Consider the following 20,164-nt stretch of genomic DNA (forward strand, 5'->3'; position numbering starts at 1 on the left):
TAACAAGGAGCACCTTTTCTTGTCTTTGTGTAGGAACACAGAGATAGCTAACCAAGCAGATTTTTATGTTCAGTCTATCATCAGAGAGAAAACAGTAGAGAAAAGTCATTATGATCATCATTTAAAATGAAGTTTTCTTGAAGTTTGTGACTTCACTGAGTAATAACTGCTCACTTCATTAAAAAAAAGTATAATAGTAAAATTTGGCCAATATATGAGTGTAGAGAAATGCACTTTAAAAAGATGGTAGTGGGAAAGTTGGTTTTAAAGGTCCGTGATTGTCTAGTTGCAAATGGGCTTCACACATTCGAGAAGGCAGAGAAGGCCCCTGCGGGACTATGGTTGGCATATTCTAAGGCTCAGTTGCCTTTCGCCAAGCTGCAGAAAAAAACCACATCTTTATGCACTGATTTGAAATGCTATATTTACGTTGGTTTACTTTCACGCCAGGTGAGGCACGCAAAACCAGCTGCGGTACACGAAGAAGCGGAGAAAGTGTCAGTGGCTAAGGTATAATAATGACTAATATGACCATTATTAATATGCTTATTGTTTATACTGATGCTGCCTATTCTTAATAAGTGGCAATGATTTTGAAAGCTACACCGAGAGTCAGTCTTAAGAAGAGACAAATCACCTGATTCCCACTGTAGTCTGATTCTGGGGTACATCCTGGCTGGATCCAAAGAAATCGCTCTCATTTGTGGTATGCCTATGGTTCCACTGTTAGGGATTCATTCCTTTTGCTAAACTTTGTCCCCTTGTAAAATATAAACAATCCTGAGAAATGGATGACATAAAGCTCTTATGTGATTGATTTGGTCAGATCCTTTCCTGAGAACAGTTTTGGTAAGAAAAAAAGAAAGAAAATAGAGTAACTGGAGCAGCTCCTGCCTATCATGAGTGGGAGAGGTCACAGGAAGAGGGAAAACGAGATTTAGAAAAAGGGATACCTGGTAGGGGGAGGGGTCATGAAGATAAGTTTTGATTGCTTTGTAATATTGCTTAGAACGGGCTGCCTTTAAATGAATCACTTACAGGACATGGAGGATGGGATCTTTAACTCTTGCAATTTGTGGAGATTTGCAAGTAAATGTAACTCACTATTCCCTCAAATTATTTTTGATAGGTGGAATATGCATGCTATGTAATAGACATAGCTTTTCAGATTTATGGAGAAACAGTGTATTGTTCACGTAATTCACTTTGTGATGCGTTTTCTATTGAAAGATTGAAGACGCACGTATTTTGGAGGAGCAAATACAAGTCCTAAAGGCTAATTTAGAAAATGAGAGAAAGAAGACAGAAAGGTACTGGTAATAATGAAGCATAGTTGTTCATTTGTAGCTAAGACAACATTTAACCATCTATGAATTTATTACAGATTTAAGAAAGAATCAGAACAGATAAGCAAAAACTGGGAAAAGAAATTCTACATTCTCAGGAATAGGTATGTGGTGATATTTACAAATTCTATTTATAAAAATGTGACTAATCATCTTTTAAGGTAATTGGGAGCCTTGCATTTTTCTGTGCATGTTAATTAATATAAAATGCCAGCATACACCTTTGGCAAGAAATGCAAAATAATTGGCTTAAAATAGAAGAGTTGTCAAAGTCACTTCAAAGAAAAAAGAATTCAAGATTCTATTTCATGCCCTAGCTCCGTATTTCGATTCTAAAGGATCAACAGGACAGACAGCCTCTTCTTTTTTTTTTTATTTTAAAGATTTTATTTATTTATTTGACAGAGACAGCCGGTGAGAGAGGGAACATAAGCAGGGGGAGTGGGAGAGGAAGAAGCAGGCTCATAGCGGAGGAGCCTGATGTGGGGCTCGATCCCATAACTCCGGGATCACGCCCTGAGCCAAAGGCAGACGCCTAACCGCTGTGCCACCCAGGCACCCCTGAAATGACTAAAAATTTTTATTTTTTATTTTTTATTTTTTTTTAAAGATTTTATTTATTTATTCGACAGAGATAGAGACAGCCAGCGAGAGAGGGAACACAAGCAGGGGGAGTGGGAGAGGAAGGACTCTGGGATCACACCCTGAGCCGAAGGCAGACGCTTAACGACTGAGCCACCCAGGCGCCCCCAGACAGCCTCTTCTTGATACCTGGTTTAATCCGACCCACCTAGTCATCTTCCCTCATAGGGCTGTTAGAACAGTTTCCTGTTCATTTGCACGTGATGATATTAACTGGTGTAGATCTTCTTTGTAAAATTGTTTTATATACTGAATGCTCTACCCTTTTACAAACAAAACAGCACCAGATCTGTTTTTCACTCACATCATCATTTTAATTTATCTTCCCTATGTCACCTTCGTCTTTTTGAAAGTGCAGTAAGTGACTACTGTAAAATTCTGGAAAGGCTAATAGCAACACCAAGTAGAGAAAATGCCTATTTTTTTCCTTGTCCTAACATGTTAACTTAAAACATCTATACTCTAGTCCCTTGTTTCCGGCCGTAATGTCGCCCAGATTCTCTTCTCTATCACATGTTAGAAGTTCCTTGGCAAGATATTCCCCCAGTCAAGGAGCATTCAAGACAGCATGGACTCAGCGTTGGTCTGATGTCAGAGGTCAAGCACGAGACGCACAGGACGTCGTAGGGCAATAATGCCCCACACTTGCACGGCACCTCCTAAGCATACACCGTTATTGGGAGTGTACATGAGAGAGAGGGAGAAAAAAAAATCCTATACCTTGCTGCATACGTCACCCTGAAGAGTCCCAGGTGGCACACGGAGAATCCACGTGCTAGCAGAAATACCACCAGATGGTGAGAGAAAGTTCTCCTCCTTGTGGTAAAATGTTCTGATTTGCACTCGTGCTCGTGCTTCACGTCTGTGCTGATGACGCTCTGTGCTCTGAACAATGCGCATATGAATACCTGCCCTAACGACCTCCTACGTTACTCTAAGGATAGACTAGAGATACAGGTGAGAAACAGGAGACAGAGACTGGCTTACATTTGCGCTTAATTTCATTTCCCCAAACACGGATTTTGGACTATCTCCGAAACCGAGTAGACTCTCTTTCCCTGACTTATTTCTGTGGGATTCACTTTGGATTTTTGTTTTTGTTTTAAGATTTTATTTATTCATTTGAGAGAGAGAGAGAGAGGGAGAACAAGCGGGGCGGGGGAGGGGCAGAGGGAGAGGGACAAGCAGACCCCCCCCCCCACTGAGTGGGGACCCAGACCATCACGGGGCTCCATCCCAGGACCCAGAGATCACAACCTGAGCCGAGGGCAGACACTGACCCCACTGAGCCACCCAGGTGTCCCTGTGGGGTTCACTCTGACTCTTAATATTTACCGTGTGTCTGACCCACTGGGATTCATCCTGTATTTCAATGACCGTTTGCAAGAATGTCTCAGTTTCACTTCACGTTGACTTGCTCTTGGTCAAGATGCTGACAGTCATCGTTTTGGTCTGTGCAGACTTTATGTTGATATCTAAACATTTGGAACAGCAGCAAGCATGATTACATATTTTCTATATGCTTTCTCACTTAATCGACTAACCGGGACATAACGTTGGGACATGACGCACTGTCTCTCTGGTTGGTTGCATCCCCACGTGTTCATTGAAGGTGGTCTGTAACAGACAGTGCGTGTATCCAGGCTACTGCCTCGTGGTGTGGGACGGAGACAAACTGTGCAGTCGCAGATTTGTATCGCTAAAATAGTCATTTCATTTCATTGGAACAGATTCTAGATCAAGCGCCGTCATTTTGCTTTGTAGAGGAAAACGTCACCTTGGCCAGTCAACGTGAACAGTTGAAGGCAACAATTTCTCAGACAATTCATGATTTATATTCCGCCCCAGTCCAATTCAGAGCTTCCATCCCCAAGATCCTTTTCTGTCTCTGCTGAGTTGGCTTTATTTCCAGCAAGATGGAACTTAAGCGGGGCGACCAGGGCAGGAGCTAGTCTTCCCTCTCAGTGTGGCTTGCCCAGCACAGCGGCTGATGCCATCATGGTTGCTTCTCTCGGCACAAACGGTGTGCAGGTGTGGCACACGGGCGCAGGAATAGAGCCCCCCACCTGCCCAGTGTCACAGTGATGCTGCCGTGAGTGTCCCCCCTCGACCCGACACCCACCTGAGCCATCCCCCTGTCCTGCCTGCTGAGCTCCTGAGGCTGGCCAGACCACTGCTGCCCATGACGCTTCCCGGGTGGCAGATAACTTACATGCTCGCTCTTCCCACACCGCTGTGGAGTGTGCACATCTAAGGGGTGTGTGCCCGCACCCCTTCCCTGGTCCTCCTCTCACCACATGCACGGAAGCGCCAGAGGCCCACCCAGGGAGATTGCCAACCAGCAGAGCTGAAGACAGGACGTGCCCATGCAGGCTCGCCCTGCTCTGGATTCCCTCCCTCCTCTTCTGTTATAAACCCCCTCATTCTTGGACTCGGGGGACAGAAAACGTTAGGTAAACAGAAACCCTGTGCTGCTCCTTCTTTCCTCTTCTCTCTCCACTTCCTTCCCTTCTCAGGCTTCTGGCTTGCCTCACATGTCTCAGGAGTCGTAGGACCTTTCCCGGTACACCTGCCCTCCCCGGTCCCGTTAGTTTCACCCCTGACAGGTGTAGGGTCTCGTGTCTTTGTTCTCAGCCCAGTCAGCGTGTAGCGTGGGGCAAAAGGAAGATTTGGCCCTTCGCAGCTTGTTGTCTCTCATTGCCACGGGAGTATACCCACGACACATTCATTGTCTATGAAATTCAAGTTTCCCAAGAAATGCCAAAGCCAAATCAGAATAAATCTGGAGTCTTGGGCACTGGGTGGTTTTTCTGAGTCTTGTGCCTTCCTCTCAATTCAGCTGTCTTCAGTCTTCTCAAAAGCTAGGCCCTGGGCAGGCGAGGGGATGGTGTGGGCTTGACTCATGGAGTGCGGAGTGTTCAGCTGATGGGGATCCAAGACGCAGCTTCCCAGGGTGGGAAGGGAGGGGAATTGGAATCAAAAGCCAGCAGACACGGATGCGGACGGCAGCTGGATTGATAACGGCCCAAACTCGGAAGCAGACAAGAGGTCTCTTAGGAGGCGGATGTATAAACTGGGGTATATCCAGACCTAAAAAGAAACGAGCTATCAGGCCATGACGAGACATAGAGGAACCTTAAATGTATATCACAAAGAGAAAGAAGCCAGTCTGAAAAGGCCACGATTCTCTATGACCTTCTGGAAACGGTAAAGCTATGGAGAGGGCACAAGGATCGGTGGTTGCCGGGGGTGTGGGGGTAGGGAGAGAGGAGCGGGTGGGGCACAGAGGACTTGGGGGCAGCGACACTGCTCTGTATGACACTGCAAAGGTAAAGACATGCCATTACGCACTTGTTAAAACCCATGGAGTGTACAACACCAAGACCGAGCCCTAATGTCAACTACGGATTTTGAGCCATAATGATGTGTCAGTGTAGGTTCATTGATTGTAACAAATGTCCTGCTCTCTTCGCTGTTAACAGTGGGGAGGCCGTCCATGGCGGGGGGGGGGGGGCAGGAAGAATATGGGAAATCTCTGCCTTCTTCTCCATTTGCTGTGAACCTCTAAAAACTTAAGTGTGTTTAAAAAAAGAAAAGGAACACGAAAAAAGCTAAGCAGACCACCAAACGAAGGTGTCAGTCTGAAGGTGCTCTTCGGAGAGGTAGGGTCCACAGTGAGTAGTAACTGGGGGCTCTGGGTCAGAGGGGACCGTTTAAGGGGGAGGCACGTGGCAGAGCATGGAGAGAGGTCCACATCTCTGAAGGGCTGCGGCAATCCTTTTTGCCTCCTGATTCTTGCAGTGTCCCAGGCCGAGTGTGGGGAGCAGGCTATTCTGATCACCAAATAAATTCAGAATTTAGATCTATCCGAATTTTCCAAGGTCCTTTTTTTAGCGGAGGGGAGTGTACTTCATTCTTGGAGTATATTTATCCATTCCTAAATATCTCAACCCCAAGTCCTCTCCGCAGTTTAGCCAGCCTACTGCTCCCAAAGACTTTTAGTTATTTGGAAAGAGATCCTTTCTCAAGCAATCACTTTCATGTTGTGAAGTTACATTATGTGAAAAATCCAGCATCTTTTTTGCTAAAATATGTGCAACAAATAATCTCAAAGATGCCTGCTGTGAAATTGTCAAACTGAATGAAATTAGTGTTTGCTAATGGTGTGTTAGCGTGTTACGCGAGTGATGAATGGATACGATTGATGTTTTAGTTTACTAGATAGTGCCAGAGACAATGCTGATCATTTCACGTGCATCAAATCCTTATTTGAAATTATAGGTGGTAGTTAAAAATAGTAATTCCAGGACGCCTAGGTGGCTTAGTCGGTTAAGCATCTGATTCTTGATTTCGGCTTCATGGTGGTGAGATCAAACCCTGCATCAGGCTTTTTAAAGGAATTTTACCGGGGCATCTGGGTGGCTCAGTCGGTTAAGCATCCAACTCTTGGTTTCAGCTCAGGTCGTGATCTCATAGATCATGAGATGGAGCCCCACGTTGGCTCCGTGCTCAGGGAAGAGTTTGCTTGAAGATTCTCTCCCTCTGCCCCTCGCCCGGCTCGTGCATGCTCTTACTCTCTCTAAAATAAATAAATAAATCGAAAAAAATAAAAAGGGATTTTACCTTTTCAGTAAAGTGTCCAGTTGATTGACTTAAAGTTCTTCATAATATCCTTATATTATATACTTAAATTATCTGTAAGATCAAATGATGTTCCCTTTTTCATTCCTGATATTGATAATTTGTGTTCTCTTCTATTGATCCATCTGGTTAAGAGCTAGTCAGTTTTATTATTTAGTTCAAAGAAATCATTTTTCCTTTGTTGGATTTCTCTCATATAGTTGGTTCTTTTTCATTAGTTTCTGTGCTTATCTTTATTGTTTTCTTCCCTCTGCTTTCTGCATGTATGATTTGCTATCCTTCCTAGGGGAAGAAAGCTGAGATCATTGGTTTTCAGATTGTTTTCCTCCACTATATACATCTCAGGCTATATACTGTCATCTAAGCACTGCTTGAGTTGGACCCCATGAATTGTGGCATGTTACATACTATCGTTCAGTATAAAACATTTTCTAAATGCTATTTTATCTTTGACCCATGGCTTATTTAGAAGTGATGTTTTATTTACAGCTGGTTGAAGATTATCTAGTTGTGTTTCTAGATTAATTCTACTGTGCTCAGAGAACGTACTCTGAATTATTTCAGTCTGTTCAAATGTTTGATACTTGTTTTATGCTCAGCATATGGTCGATTTTGAAAAAATGATCCATGTACACTTAGAAAGAAGAGGAAATCTATCACTGGGTGCAAGGTTTTATATATTTCAATTAGGTCAAGTTTATCCATCGTGTTTTTTATATCTTTTATAAACTTAAATTTTTGCTACAGTTCCAACCATTAAGACAGGGGTATTAAATTTTCCACTCTGCTTATAGATTGATCTATTTCTCTTTCAGTTCTGTCAATTTTTGCTTTAAATATTTTATGGTGGGGCGCCTGGGTAGCGCAGTCGTTAAGCGTCTGCCTTCAGCTCAGGGCGTGATCCCGGCGTTCCGGGATCGAGTCCCATATCAGGCTCCTCCGCTGGGAGCCTGCTTCTTCCTCTCCCACTCCCCTGCTGTGTTCCCTCTTTCACTGGCTGTCTCTGTCAAATAAATAAATAAAATCTTTTTAAAATTTTTTAAAAATTAAAAATAAATAAATATTTTATGGCTACGTTGCTGGATACCTACAATTTAGAATCCTGATATCTTCCTATGAAGTTATCATTTATATGTATCATTATGAGTCATTCCTCTCTAGCCATAAAAATGCTTCCTGGCTTAATGTCTACTTCATCTAGTATTAATATAACTATCACTCTTCATTGACTAAGATTGCATAGTGCATTTCTTTTCAGCTTTTTTCTTTCAACCTATCTAGTGAATGTGTCTCTCGTAAGCATCATAGAGCTGGATTTTTTTATCTGATCTGCCAGTCTTATTTATTTAATTGGCCTACTTCGTTTACTTTTAGTGAGATTACTGGTATCCCTGGGTTTGTATCTACCACAGAACACATTTTTTTTTCTTAGCCAACCTGTGTCTTCTTCTCTCCTTTTCACCTTTTTTGGACTCATCAACGTATTTGCATTCCATGTTTTCTTCTATTGACTAGTTAGTTACTCATTCCTTTCTCTTTTTGAAATTTTAACCCACATCCTTTGCTTACCACACTCTACTACAAATTTCTATTTAATACTTCCCCAAGAATTCTAGAACCTTAGAATCATTATGTTGTACACCTGAAACCAACAGGCTAGCGTATATCAATTATATTTCAATGGAAAAGAAAAAAAAAAGAACGAATTCTAGAACCTTAGAATATTGTAACTCCATTTAACCCCTCCCACATTTTCATTTGATTCCATATAAATGTTTAACACCATCGAACATTACAAATATTGTTAAGCAGAGTCAGTATTCACTTCCATTAACATTTTTACCTTGTGAGCTCTTTATTTCTTCCGGTTTTCAGTGGGTTTCCATCTGGGATCATCTCCCTCCTGTCCGAAGAGCTCTCTTTAGTTTTTCTTTTAATATAGGTTTGTCTGCAAATAATTCCATCAGCTTTTCTTTATAGGAAAATGTCTTTATTTTACCTTCATTATTGAAGAATATTTTCCCTGAGTGTAGAATTCCGTGCTGGCTGTTATCTCCCTTAGCGTGTTCAGGATGCCAGTGCATTGAGCACTGGCTTCCACCGGAGATGTCCGGACTCATCAACCATCAGCTCTCCTCTTCTAGGATTCCAGTTATGTGCAACTTGTGCCTTTTGACTACGAGCCACATATTTCTTACATTCCTGTCTGGTTTCCTACTCTTTTCTCTCTAGGCTTCACTTTGAATGTATACATTTTTTATTGATCTGCCTTTGAGATGAATAATCCTGTCTGTGCTCTCCTCTATCCATTCTACTCTTCAGCCTATTGAGTTCTTAATATCATATATGATCGTTTCAGTTCTAAGATGACTGTTCATTTTTTAAAAGTGGATTCCAATTCTTTGCTGAAAATCACCATCTTTTTAATCTATTTTACCAATCGTTTGCTCTGTTTTCTTCATTCTAGTGATATTAAAGTCATCCTTGCTCTGCTTTTTTCTTTCTTCTTTATTCATTAGTTTCCATTTTCTTAGCACACATAGTAAATTATTGTATAACAACTTTATTGACATGTAGTTTACATACCACCCTTTCCAAAGATGGTTTTTAGTATATTTACAGAGTCGGACAACAATTGCCACTCTCTAAATCAGAACATTTTCACCAACCCATAAAGGAACTCCGTATCCATTGGCAGCCACTCCCCATTGCCATCACTGCCAGCCACTAGCAACCACGAATCCCCTGCCGTCCCGATGGATTTGCCTGTTCTGGACATTTCATATGCGTGGAGTCATACACTACGGGACCATTTATGACTGGCTTCTTCTGCTTGGCATAATGTTTTCAAGTTTATCTGTGTCGTAGAATGTGGCAGTATTTCGTTACTTTCGGCTGCCAGATAAAACTCCATTGCATGGGTATGCTGCATTTTGTTTACCCATTCTTCAGTGTTTAGACATTTTAAATATTTCCGCTTTGGGGCTCCTATAGATAACGCTGCTATTAACAGTCATGTACAGGTTTTGGTGTGGAACATGTTTTCAATTCTCTTAGGTCTATCCTGGAAGAAACGGCTAGGTCATATGATGATTCTATGTTTAACATTTTGAGGAACTGCCAAACTGTTTTCCAAAGTGTCTGCGCCATGTTACAATTACAACATTTGTTATTGTCTGTCTCTTTGGTTTTATGCAGTGTTACATTATTGTGGTTTTGGTCCATGAGACATACCCAATCTCTTCTAAGACCCTCCGTGTGACTGAATACTGGGACTTTTTCCATTCCTTCCTAGTGGCTTCCCCAAGGTTGTCCAGCATGCTCTTGGCTTTGTCTCCAGAACATGCTTTTCTGAGAGGGAATCTCCTCCTTTTGGCATCATTTGCAATCTGGGTGGGCTGAGAATTTCCCAAATTTTTAATGTATGTGTTGTGTTTCAATACATTATAATCATTATTTTTGATGCTCAATTTCTCCAGTCTTAAGTCAATGGGAGCCCTCCCCCTCAAGGTTTGCTACTCAAGGTTTACTACTGTGTTCTTCTGGCACGGTCTTGATGAGTCCCTTAACAATAAAATGTCCCAGGCTCAACTCATTTATTGCCCTAGATCTAGAAACAGCAATTTCCGAAAGATGTCCTGGTTCATTTGAGGGAGAAATGTTTTTAAAGTTACAGTTTGGGGGGTGCCTGGGTGGCTCAGTCGGTTAAGCATCTGACTTCAGCTTAGGTCTTGGTCTCTGGGTCCTGGGATGGATCCCCAGGTCTGGCTCGGAGCTCAGCAGGGGGTCTGCTTCTCCCTCTCCTTCTGCCCCTCCCCCTGCTTGTGCTCTCTCTGTCTTCCTGTCTCTCTCTCAAGTAAATAAATAAAATCTTTTAAAAAAATAAAACAAAAAAACCCCAAAACTACAGTTTGGGCTCCAAGATGCTCATTGATACTGGGTTGTCATTCATTGCTTCTGTGCCTTTTCAGGGCTGGGAAATAAGTAATTTTAAAAATGAAAAAAGTAGGGGCACCTGGCTGGCTCAGTCAGTAGAGCACGTGACTCTTGATCTCAAGGTTGTGCATTCAAGCCCCATGCTGGGTGTAGAGAATGCTTAAAAATAAAACCTTTTAAAAAAACCTAAAAATGAAAGAAGTAACAAATTCACACTAATATTTAAAATTTTTTATTTTTATCTCTTTCACAATGAAAATTGTAGTTCCACTAACATGAACATAATATTAATTTGCTTTATCTTATGATTTCTATACATTTTCATTTCACCATTTCTTTTATTTTAGCTTTCATGTCCTTAAAGATGAGATGTTTACTAGGCACACATTGTTTCGTCAGTTTGCAGTGCTCGCTGATACGTCCTTCAATTATATTGTAAGTACATATAGTGTTTTAATACTATTTGTCTCTTTGATGATATTTGCCCACGTCTTTCTGTCCTTATTTAACATTTATTGAGCCCCTGTCTGGAGAGAGCACATGACAGTCATTCTGCTAGATACTACGGACGTAAGACTGAGTGCCAGAGCCCAAAGAGCTCAACCTGATACGAGATACAGATGTGCACACAAATCCTTTCAATGCAATGTGGTTGGGCTACAGTAGAACCAAGGGAAAATTTCAGAGGAGGGCTGACACTAGCTGGGAGGTATTTGTCAGTCTGACCACTTATGGGCATGGATGGAGTGTAAGGAAACAGCAAAGCTCAAGATCCGGGTACCCAGTCACTTTCCAAAGGGAAAAAGGAGGTAAAAGAATCGTTTCCTAGTGCCAAGCCATTCATTTTCACATTAGAAGATCGAGCTTTACATCGGAAACCGGGGATGTACTGTATGGTGACTAACATAATATAATAAAAAATCATTAAAAAAAAAAGAAAGAAAGAAAAACAGCTTTGAAGTCAAAGTAAAATAAAAAAAAAGAAGTCACTTGTAGATAAAGACCAATTTTAAAGCAGACTATTTTTTTAAGCTGTTTCCTATATGTTTTTATTTGGAAGCTGTGATTGTAAAGGTAAATGAGGTCCGGTGTAGAAATATATCCCGGAAATTTCAAATAGTAGGAAAATTAGCGTGCTATACATGCTATTGAACACCTGTCACGATGCTAAGTATTCTGGGACAAGGTTTGTGGGAAAGAGCACAAGAAATACAAAACACAGGCTCTTGCTTTAGGAGGCTTCCAATCTATAATTACTCTTAAAGTTTTTCTCAACATTTTTTACTTTAAGACTTTATTTTCTAAATTTTCAGTTGCTGCAGGAGATGAAAGAATTTAAGAATGCTGGCAAGAGAACATTAAATTATTTCTAATTTTTAACTAAATTACCTGGTAATCTGAACCTTGCTGAGCTTTTCGTAATTGACTCCCCTGAAACGTCCCCAGACTGGTTTACATAGATAAGAATCTATATTCTCTTTTTTCTCCTTTTGGTTTTTCCTCTTTCAACTGAAGGTTGCAGTTTCTATTGGAATAATCCTCATTTCAGATATTTAATCAGCTGGACAAATAAAATATTGGAGGGCCCATGAGAATGTCGTGCTAACTCAAAAATCAGGCTTTTTTTTTTAGGTTTACGTGGTAAAACTGTCTGGTCGAAAGGGGAATTCGCCAGGCTTAATGAAACCGAATTCTAAAATCTCCAAGTTACACCAGTCCAGGCATATTCATAGATCCAGTCCTTTCCTTGAGGAAAATTTCTGCCCTGCCCTCGGTCTACCCTACTGTGGAAGGGGGCTAGTGCTACATCCAGCCTAGAATACGTCCATGTGCTGTTACTTTTTTGGGATTCCAGGCTCGTGATCCTTATCTATATGTCCACTCAGTATACAGGCGCTCGAGACACTCATCAGAGTGGATAGCGAATATTGAAAAAAATAGGCAGGGGTGTGGGGGGGCGGGGAAGGAGAGCGTGATGAGTGAGTGAGTTTTGGGTAACTAACATTTCTCCTTGGTTCCCTACACTATAGCCACTCCACAAATATTTATCGAGTGTAAACACGTACCGAGCACCAGGCTCCGTGCTGGGAATGAGATAGTGCACATGACGAATAGGGCTCTTTCCTTTACAGACTATAAATTTCACGAGGGCACGGACTGGTCCATCTCGTCAACTGTTCTACTCGCAGAGATTAGAATAGTGCCTGACTTACAGAGTAGAAAATATAGCTGTTAATAAGGAAATATCACAAACATTAAATGACATATTTGAATAAATGCTGTGAAAGAAAAGATTCCATATTGTCTTACTATTGAGGTATATATATGGGAAAGCTCATAAATATTAAGTGTATCATTTGAAGTGTTTTGCCCTGTATAGCCATCACCTAAATGAAAGTATAGAACTTTTCCATCCTCCCTGAAAGTTCCCTGGTGTCCCTTTCCAGACAATAACTTTGTTATGTCCCCACGCCGGACAAATACGGCTCTGATTTCTATCACTGCCGATTAGTTTCACCTGTTCTTAAAACTTAGGCAGACAGAAGCATACAGTATGCACTCTTTTAAGTCTGGCTTATTTTAACTCAGCACAGTGCTTTTAAGATTGACCCCTGTTACTGTGCGCATCGCCAGCCATTGTTTCTCTGTATTGCGAATAACATTCTATTGTATGAATAAACAATAATTGGTTTATCCATTCTCTAAATGGGCTCCTGGGCTGTTTCTAGTTAGGAGCTGTTTGTGGGGGGAGGTGCTACAAACTTTCTTATACTAGTTATTTCCAGAAATATGTTTTTGTAACTCTCGGACTCTGGGACTGGAATAGCTGGGACATAGGAATATATATTTTTAAGTTTATATTCCAGAGTGATTGGATTCCATTACCGTGTCACCCACAGTGTTGGAGAGTTCCTGTGTACCCACATCATCACCAACTTGATATGGTCAGTTTTTAAAGTGGAGCCATCCTAAAATAATGTCTCACTGAACTTTTAACTTGCATTCCCTAAGAATTAATGATGTTAATATCTTTTGCCCTGCTTATTGTCTAATTTTAGATCCTCTTTCCAAAACGGACTATTCAAGTCTTTTTTAAAAATTGTGGCACGATACACATAACTTAAAATTTACCATCTGAACCATTTTCAATTGGGCATTTAATAATATTAAGTACATTCACATTGTTGTGAAACCAATTTCCAGAACCCATTTCATCTTACAAAAAGGAAACTTTGGGGCACCTGGGTGCCTCAGTCGGTTAAGCGTCCAATTCTTGATTTCAGCTCAGGTCATGATCTCGGGGTTGTGAGATGGAGCCCCGCGTCCGGCTCCATGACAGTGGGGAGTCTGCTTGAGAGTCTCTCTCTCCCTTTCCTGCTGCCCCTTCCCCCCAAATAAATAAATATATCTTTTAAAATAAATAAATAAAATGAAGCTTCATACCCATTAAACAGTAACTCCCCATTCCCCCTTCTTCTCATTCTTATCTGTTTTTAATTATTATTGAATTACAGCATTTTGTTATATATTCTGGATACAAGTCTTTTGTCATATATATATTGCAAATATTTATTCCCATTCTGTAGTTTTTCCTTCCATTTTCAGAACAGCGCCTTTTGAAGGTCAGAAATTAAATTTTTTTTTAGAAATTTTTAATTTTAATGAAGATCAACTTAGCTCTTTTTTTCTACGGCAGATTGTGTTTTCTGTGGCCTATATCCCACATTTCTCGTATACTTAAGATGTGATTTTGATCTTCGTTTTCCCATTAAATTTCACATCTCATTAGTTCCTTTGTTCTAATTCAATTGACAATGTATATATGAGTGTGTTTCTAAACCTCTATTTTGTTCTGTTGATCTATTTGTCCTTTACCCAGTACTATATTATCTTAACTAATATAGCTTTATAATAAGTCTTGAAATCAGGTGGTGTAAGTTCTTCCATTTTATTCTTCTTCTCCAAGATTGTCCCGGCAATTCTATGGGTTTGTTTTTTTTTTAAGATTTTATTTATTTACTTGAGAAAGAGAGAGCACAAGCGGAGAGCGGAGCAGAGCTAAGCAGGGAGCCAGATGCGGGGCTCAATCCCAGGACCCTGGGGGCATGACCTGAGCCAAAGGCAGACACTTAACCAACTGAGCCACCCAGGGGCCCTGTCTTGGCAATTCTATATCCTTAGTATTTCCATACACATTTTAGAATAAGCAAACCAATCTTTCTTTCTTTCTTTCTCTCACTCTCTCTCTTTTTTTGCTATTCTAACAGGTGCGAGGTGATATCTCATTATAGGTTTGATTTGCATTTCCTTGATGATGAGTGATGTTGACCATCTTTTTAGGTATTTGTTAGCTCTTTATATGTCTTCTTTGAAAAAAATGTCTATTTGTGTCTTCCGCCCATTTTTTTTAAGATTTATTTATTTATGGGGCGCCTGGGTGGCACAGTGGTTAAGCGTCTGCCTTCGGCTCAGGGTGTGATCCCGGCATTATGGGATCTAGCCCCACATCAGGCTCCTCCGCTATGAGCCTGCTTCTTCCTCTCCCACTCCCCCTGCTGTGTTCCCTCTCTCGCTGGCTGTCTCTATCTCTGTTAAATAAATAAATAAAATCTTTAAAAAAAAAAAAGATTTATTTATTTATTTATTTATTTATTTATTTATTTATTTGACAGAGAGAGAGACAGCCAGCGAGAGAGGGAACACAAGCAGGAGGAGTGGGAGAGGAAGAAGCAGGCCTCCCAGTGGAACAGGGACCGCGATGCGGGGCTTGATCCCAGGACCCTGGGCCAAGGGCAGATGCCTAATGACTGAGCCACCCAGGCGCCCCATCTTCTGCCCATTTTTTAACTGGATTATTTGGTTTTGGGGTGTTCCGTTTTATCAGCAAATCAGTATCTTTAAAAAATATCCACTAGGATTTTGATTGAGTCTCTTTTGCCAGTGGTTTGTTTCAGAATCCAAAGACCCAAATAGTTCCCAGATATCCGGTCTAAATAAATAAATGACAAAGATTTCTTATTAGTTTTGAGGCCATGCCCCATAGCAAGCTAGTAGATACAGTTAACAAGCGAAAGCTCGCCATGAAGCTGGGAACTAGCTTTTGCTTTCTATTGTATGTTATGATGTTTCCCCGCTCAGCTCAGGGAGACTCTTCCCTGTCCTATCTTTGCTATGGTTTATACCGTTCATTCATGGCCTGTGAGGCTCTTGCTAGCCTTGAATTCTAACCTGTCTGGTACTGATTTTGTTACCCGTACTGTCTCTTGTCTGTATTTTACTGCCATCTTTGCTCAAACTTTGTATTGCGATGTCCTTTTCTTTCTTTTGTGAACTTACAAGTAACAATATGATTGGATGTTAGTTCTTTAAATCTAACCTGACACTCGTTTACATTTAATGTGAAAACTGAAACTACATGCATTTATCAGCATAAATGATATATTTGGGGGGTTTTCTCACCTTATTTTATGACTGCTTGTTCTTATCTTTTTTTCCTGGCTTGTGTAATAGGAAACACATTTTATTTGCTTTTATTATCTGTATTGTAACGGTAAACTGTAATGTAAAATCGAACTAGGTTTCTGCAGTTACAACAACAAGAAGCAATCGAGTCTCAGGCTTCACCCACTCTGCGTAAAACAAGGAGTTATGCATGGTTTTGTTCCCCAAGTTTCATTTCAGCCTTAACCACATCAGTATATCCCAACCTTCCTTCTAGTCTGTGTTAGTTTTATTCTGTTTAAAGAACTACATTATTACTATGGGATTCTTTTTATCACGTAAAAGTATTTTTGATTAATTAACTTCTGTTTTTCTTTTTGTAACTGTAGAAATAGCAATTATTTGTACCTACATTTACATCCTTTTTTTTTTAAACCTCACTACCCTTTAAAAATCGTGACTTCTGTGGGCACCTGGGAGGCTCAGTCAGCTAAGCGTCTGCCTTTGGCTCAGGTCATGAACCCAGGGTCCTGGATCGAGCCCCATGTCAGGCTCCCTGCTCAGCGGGGAGCCTGCTTCTCCCTCTCCTTCTGCTCCTCCCCAACTGGCCTTGGGCTCTCTCTCTCCAATAAATAAATAAAATCTTTAAAATAAAATCATGACTTCTACCCTTCTTTAGTTCTTAATTTTTATTTATTTCTTACAAACTGGTCCATGTCTTTGAATTTCTTTCTTTTTTTGTGGAAGGAGTATTATCTTCACTTTGCTATGCCTTGCAGGAATGGATGAAGGTTTCTGCTATTCCTTGTTGTCTCTGCCACTGATATTGTCAGACTATAATTTTTGTCTGTCTCCTGATTATGTAATGGTTTCTTCTTGTGGTTTTGCGGTGCATGTGTGTGTATGTGTGTGTGTGTAACCTTTTTCCCCATTTTTCTGACTACTAATAAATGTGATCATCTTTTCATATGTTTATTAGCCATTCCGGTTTTCTCTTTGAATTAGTGCTTCAAGTTTAAGCCTTTTGTGTCTACGGAGTTGTCTTATACTTATTTATTCATAGAAATCCTCTAAGAATTGGATTAATTCCTAAAAATATGTAACCTACTAAGACCAAATCATAGTGAAATAGAAAATCTGAATGGAATGATTACTAGCAAGGATATTGCATCAGTAATCATAAGCCTCGCAACAGCAACAAAAAAACCCAGAACCAGAGGGCTTCACTGGTGAATTCTATCAAATATTCCAAGAAGAATCAATACTAACCCTTCCCAAACTCTTCCAAAAAATAAAAAAGGAGCAACTCTTCCGAACACATTTTATGAGGCCAGCATCACGCTTATACCAAATCAGACAAGGATACCACAAAAAAAAAAAAAAAAAGAAAGAAAAGAAAATTACAGGCCAAATATCCCTAATGAACATAGATGCAAAAATTCTCAGCAAAATATTAGCAAACGAAATTCAGTAATTAAAAGGATCATTCCCCATAATCAGTGTGATTTATGCCAGGGGTGCAAGAATGGTTTCACATCTTCAAATCGATGAGTGTGATACATCGCAAGATAAAACTCACATGATCATCTCAATAGATGCGGGAAAAGCACTCCTTTTCCTGAAGAAAATCAACAACGATTTTTGGTAAAAACTCTCAACAAAGCTGGCATAGAGGGAATGTACCTCAACACAATAAACAGCATGTATGGCAAACCCACAGCTAACATACAGTGGTGAAAAGCTGAAAGCTTTTCCGGTAAGATCAGGAACAAGACAAGGATGTCCACTCTTGTCATGTTATTCAACATAGTATTGGAAGTCCTAGCCAAAGCAATGGGCAAGAAAAAAATAAAAGGCAAACAAATTGGAAAGGAAGAAGTAAAACTTGGACTATTTGCAGATGCATGATTTTATACATGGAAAACCCTAAAAACTCCATTAAAAAAAAGCTGTTAGAACTAATAAAAATTACAATACAAAATCAATACACAAAAATCTGTTGTATTGCTTTACACTAATAATGAACAATCAGAAAGAGAAATTGAGAAAACAATCCTATTCACAATTGCATTAAAAAGAATAAAATACTTGGGAATAAATCTGACCAAGGATGTGGAATACCAGCATATTGCAAACTACAAGTTATCAGTGATGGGCTCCATGCTCAGCAGGGAGTCTGCTTGAGATGCTCTCTCTCTCCTTCTGCCCCTCCCCCTGCTCGCACACTCTTTCTCTAAAATAAATCTTTAAAAAAAAAAAGTTCAACATCATTAATCATCAGGGAAACACAAATCAAAAACACAGTGAGATATCAACTCACACCTGTTAGAATGACTATTACCAAAAAGACAACAATAACAGATGTTGGTGAGGATGTGGAGAAAAGGGAATCCTTGCGCACTCCTGGTAGGAATGTAAATTGGTGCCACCAATATGCAAAACAGTATTATGTTCCTTAAGAAATAAAAAATAGAACTAGCATATAATTAAGCAATTCCACTTCTGGGTATTTGTCTGAAGATAACAAAAACGCTAATCTGAAAATTTTTATACACCATGTTTATTGCAATATTATTTCTAATAGTCAAGATATGGAAACAACCTAAGTTCCCATCAATAGATGAACGGGTAAAGAAAATTTGGTGTATATACATAAAGGAATATTTTTTGGCCGCAAAAGAGAATGAAAATTGCCATTTGCAATAACATGGATGGACCTTGAGGTTATTATGCTAAGTGAAATAAGTCAGACAGAGGAAGACAAATACCATATGATCCCATTTATACGTAGAATTTAAACAAACAAAAACCAAGCTTCCAGATGCAGAGAACAGACTGGGAGTGGGCTAGGGAGAATAGAAAAATACACACACACAAATCAACAAGAGAGAAGCCCTGAAGAGGGAAAACTTCACCTAAATCGCCAGCGTACATCCATGGACCTCAGGTGTCTTTCTGATAAACAGGCTTAGTGTACCTTTGGTCCTTTTCACCCTCACATGTTTATCGTTGTCATTTACTTTGCAATAAATGACGCTGGGGACAATTCTGCTTGCATGGGCTCCTGGAAGAGATGCTTCTGGGTTTTCACCATTCAGTTCCTGGGAATCAGGACCGCTACTGTCCTGGCATCCAGGAGCGTGGAGATGCTGGGGACAGCCCTGTGATACCTGGCCAGTGACACGTTGCAAACCCCAAATGGGGTAGAGATCATCAAAGGAAGTAGAGTCAGGGGACAGAGGGTAGCTGTACTTGGGGTGAACATAGCATAACATGCAAACTGGTCAAATCACTAAGTTATATACCTGAAACTAAGCTAACACTGTGTGTCAACTGTACTTAAAAGAAAGGAGGAGAGGAGAGGAGGAGAGGGGACAGGAGGGGGAGGAGGAGAGTGGAAGGGAGAGGAGAGGGGAGGGGAGGAGAAAAGAGAGGAGAGGAGAGGAGAGGAGAGGAGAGGAGAGGAGAGGAGAGGCAAGAAAAGAAAGGGAAGGGAAGGGAAGGGAAGGGAAGGGAAGGGAAGGGAAAGGTAGAGTCAGAACAGCCATTGAAGAAAACACTTTTCTTGAATTTTCTCTCAGGAAAAAAAAAATAACAAAAACATGGGTTTCAAGGAAAGGATTTTGCCAGCCATATTTAAACAAATAAATTAGGAGCTTAGTTTTCACATCTTGGCTAATTAAGGGCCAAAGAAACTCCTACATCCATTTGATTTGATAATCACTGCTGCTTGATAACACAGTACATACCTTTGTGTCTTTCAGAAATTAAAGCCTTTATTTGTGCAGTCTAAAGGGAACTTGATAACAAGTTCTATGTCTTCTGGAAGTGATCATACACCTTTGGTAGGTAGATTATTTTTTCTCTATTAAACTTAATTGGTTGCTTTCTTCAACCTCAGTAACGAAACTTTTGCTTTACCTGCAGATGGACAAGGACATGGATGTGGTCAGTGATCAGATATTTTTTTCTCCTTTATCAAAAGGTAAGAATCTTTACTGCTGGAAAAAAACGGTTCACACACAGAATGGGTCCTTAGTCAAGACTGACATCTTCTTGTTATCCTGAGGCATTTGGAATTCTGGATGAATGCATGGCTTTTTCTCAGCCACTTTATAAAACTAATACGTAGATGTGCTGAATCAAAGAATGCTGAT

At 40.4% G+C, this 20,164-nt stretch overlaps 1 protein-coding gene across 1 annotated transcript in view; it reads left to right on the forward strand.

Annotated features, from left to right (window-relative positions):
- The window catches only part of CUNH10orf67 (chromosome unknown C10orf67 homolog), a 138,828-nt gene that overhangs the window by 98,432 nt on the left and 20,232 nt on the right, over window positions 1-20,164 (forward strand). The window contains exons 10-15 of the mRNA XM_026478934.4: window positions 451-510; window positions 1,231-1,310; window positions 1,385-1,450; window positions 10,913-11,000; window positions 19,772-19,852; window positions 19,935-19,992. Of these exons, the coding sequence (XP_026334719.3) occupies window positions 451-510; window positions 1,231-1,310; window positions 1,385-1,450; window positions 10,913-11,000; window positions 19,772-19,852; window positions 19,935-19,992 (433 nt within the window). The remainder of the gene's footprint in view (window positions 1-450; window positions 511-1,230; window positions 1,311-1,384; window positions 1,451-10,912; window positions 11,001-19,771; window positions 19,853-19,934; window positions 19,993-20,164) is intronic.

The sequence above is a fragment of the Ursus arctos genome, unplaced genomic scaffold (assembly GCF_023065955.2).
Source record: "Ursus arctos isolate Adak ecotype North America unplaced genomic scaffold, UrsArc2.0 scaffold_30, whole genome shotgun sequence".
In the NCBI taxonomy this organism is placed as follows: Eukaryota; Metazoa; Chordata; class Mammalia; order Carnivora; family Ursidae; genus Ursus; species Ursus arctos.